This window comes from Hippocampus comes, unplaced genomic scaffold (assembly GCF_001891065.2).
Source record: "Hippocampus comes isolate QL1 unplaced genomic scaffold, H_comes_QL1_v1.1 scaffold144, whole genome shotgun sequence".
Taxonomy (NCBI): domain Eukaryota; kingdom Metazoa; phylum Chordata; class Actinopteri; order Syngnathiformes; family Syngnathidae; genus Hippocampus; species Hippocampus comes.
In genome coordinates, this window is record NW_017805782.1 from 382,772 (window position 1) to 383,934 (window position 1,163).

Below are 1,163 nucleotides of genomic sequence, written 5' to 3' on the forward strand. Positions count from 1 at the left end.
CACATGGAGAGGAGGGGGGGGGGGCAATCAGTACAATTCCAAGAGGATGAATGATGGTCAATGTTGTATTTATTGGGGGGAAAAAATGTTTTTATTTTTTTTTTTTTAAAGATTGTATTTCTGTATGGCGCAGCTCATGGCAAACGTTTTACACCAAAATCACTGAAATCAATTCTTCGCTCTCCACGTACCACCGCGATTACTGATCTTGAAATACAGGAGTGCAGTATTTGTCAAAAGCAGGGCAGGTCTGAAATCTTGTTGCAAACCACAGTAACCTGATGCACTTTGGACATTAACAATGCAGTGACTGGATTTCAAAGACACACGACCAGTTGAGGGTGTCCCCCGCCTCGTGCCCGAAAACGGCTGCGATAGGCTCCTGCACGCCCGCGACCCCCCGTGAGGACGATTGTGCACAAATGTTCAATAAAAAAAAAGTTGCGTTGTAGCGTTCTGCAAAGCTAATGTTCAAAGTTTAACGGGGCTGAAAGGTACTTTGGCACGCTGTGATTCTTCCACGCGCCATCACGGAGACACCAAGTCATGTTAAGAAGAACGCAGCATACATACATACATTTTTAACAAATGTCGAATGAATGAACCGGGTGGGCGCACACAGGCTCTGGTTCTCTATCGAAAGCAGTTTGATTTTTTTGGTGGGGAGGGGAAGCCAAAGCGTACCTGAGATTGCGGCGAGCCCATGCTGGAGTAGGATCCGGCTGGAGACGGTTGGTAGTAGCCGACGTTGCTGTTGCTGTCAGCGGCCGGCGACGCGGTGCTGCACCGGGAGGGCGAGTCGCACTCCGGCTTGAACACGTTGAACATCATCGCTCCTGCACCGACTTTCAAAAAGGCAAACGCGGGGGAAATCCCTGCCGTGAAAGGCTTGCGAAGGTAGGCTTGATGAAGCGAATAGAAAAAGGTTGAAGCTCCAAAAGCTAGTCCCCGTCTTTGTCTCAGACAGAAGCAAACCGCGAGTGAACTGAACTGGCTGCTGAGTCTGCGGGCGGCCCTTTTATAGTGGGAGCGGGCCGCTCGAATGACGTGGGCAGCGGGCGGGGGAGGGAGTGCGGTGGGGAGACACCCGAAGGGGAGGGGGGGGGATGACAGAAACCCGCAAGAAAACGTTCACAGTTATCAGACCACACGACGCCGTCATC

At 51.4% G+C, this 1,163-nt stretch overlaps 1 protein-coding gene across 1 annotated transcript in view; it reads right to left on the reverse strand.

Moving 5' to 3' along the window:
* Window positions 1-1,138, reverse strand: part of fosab (v-fos FBJ murine osteosarcoma viral oncogene homolog Ab) — a 4,774-nt gene extending 3,636 nt beyond the window's left edge. The window contains exon 1 of the mRNA XM_019884950.1: window positions 685-1,138. Coding sequence (XP_019740509.1) covers window positions 685-831 — 147 coding nt within the window. The 5' untranslated portion in view covers window positions 832-1,138. The remainder of the gene's footprint in view (window positions 1-684) is intronic.
* Window positions 1,139-1,163: the final 25 nt, after the last annotated feature.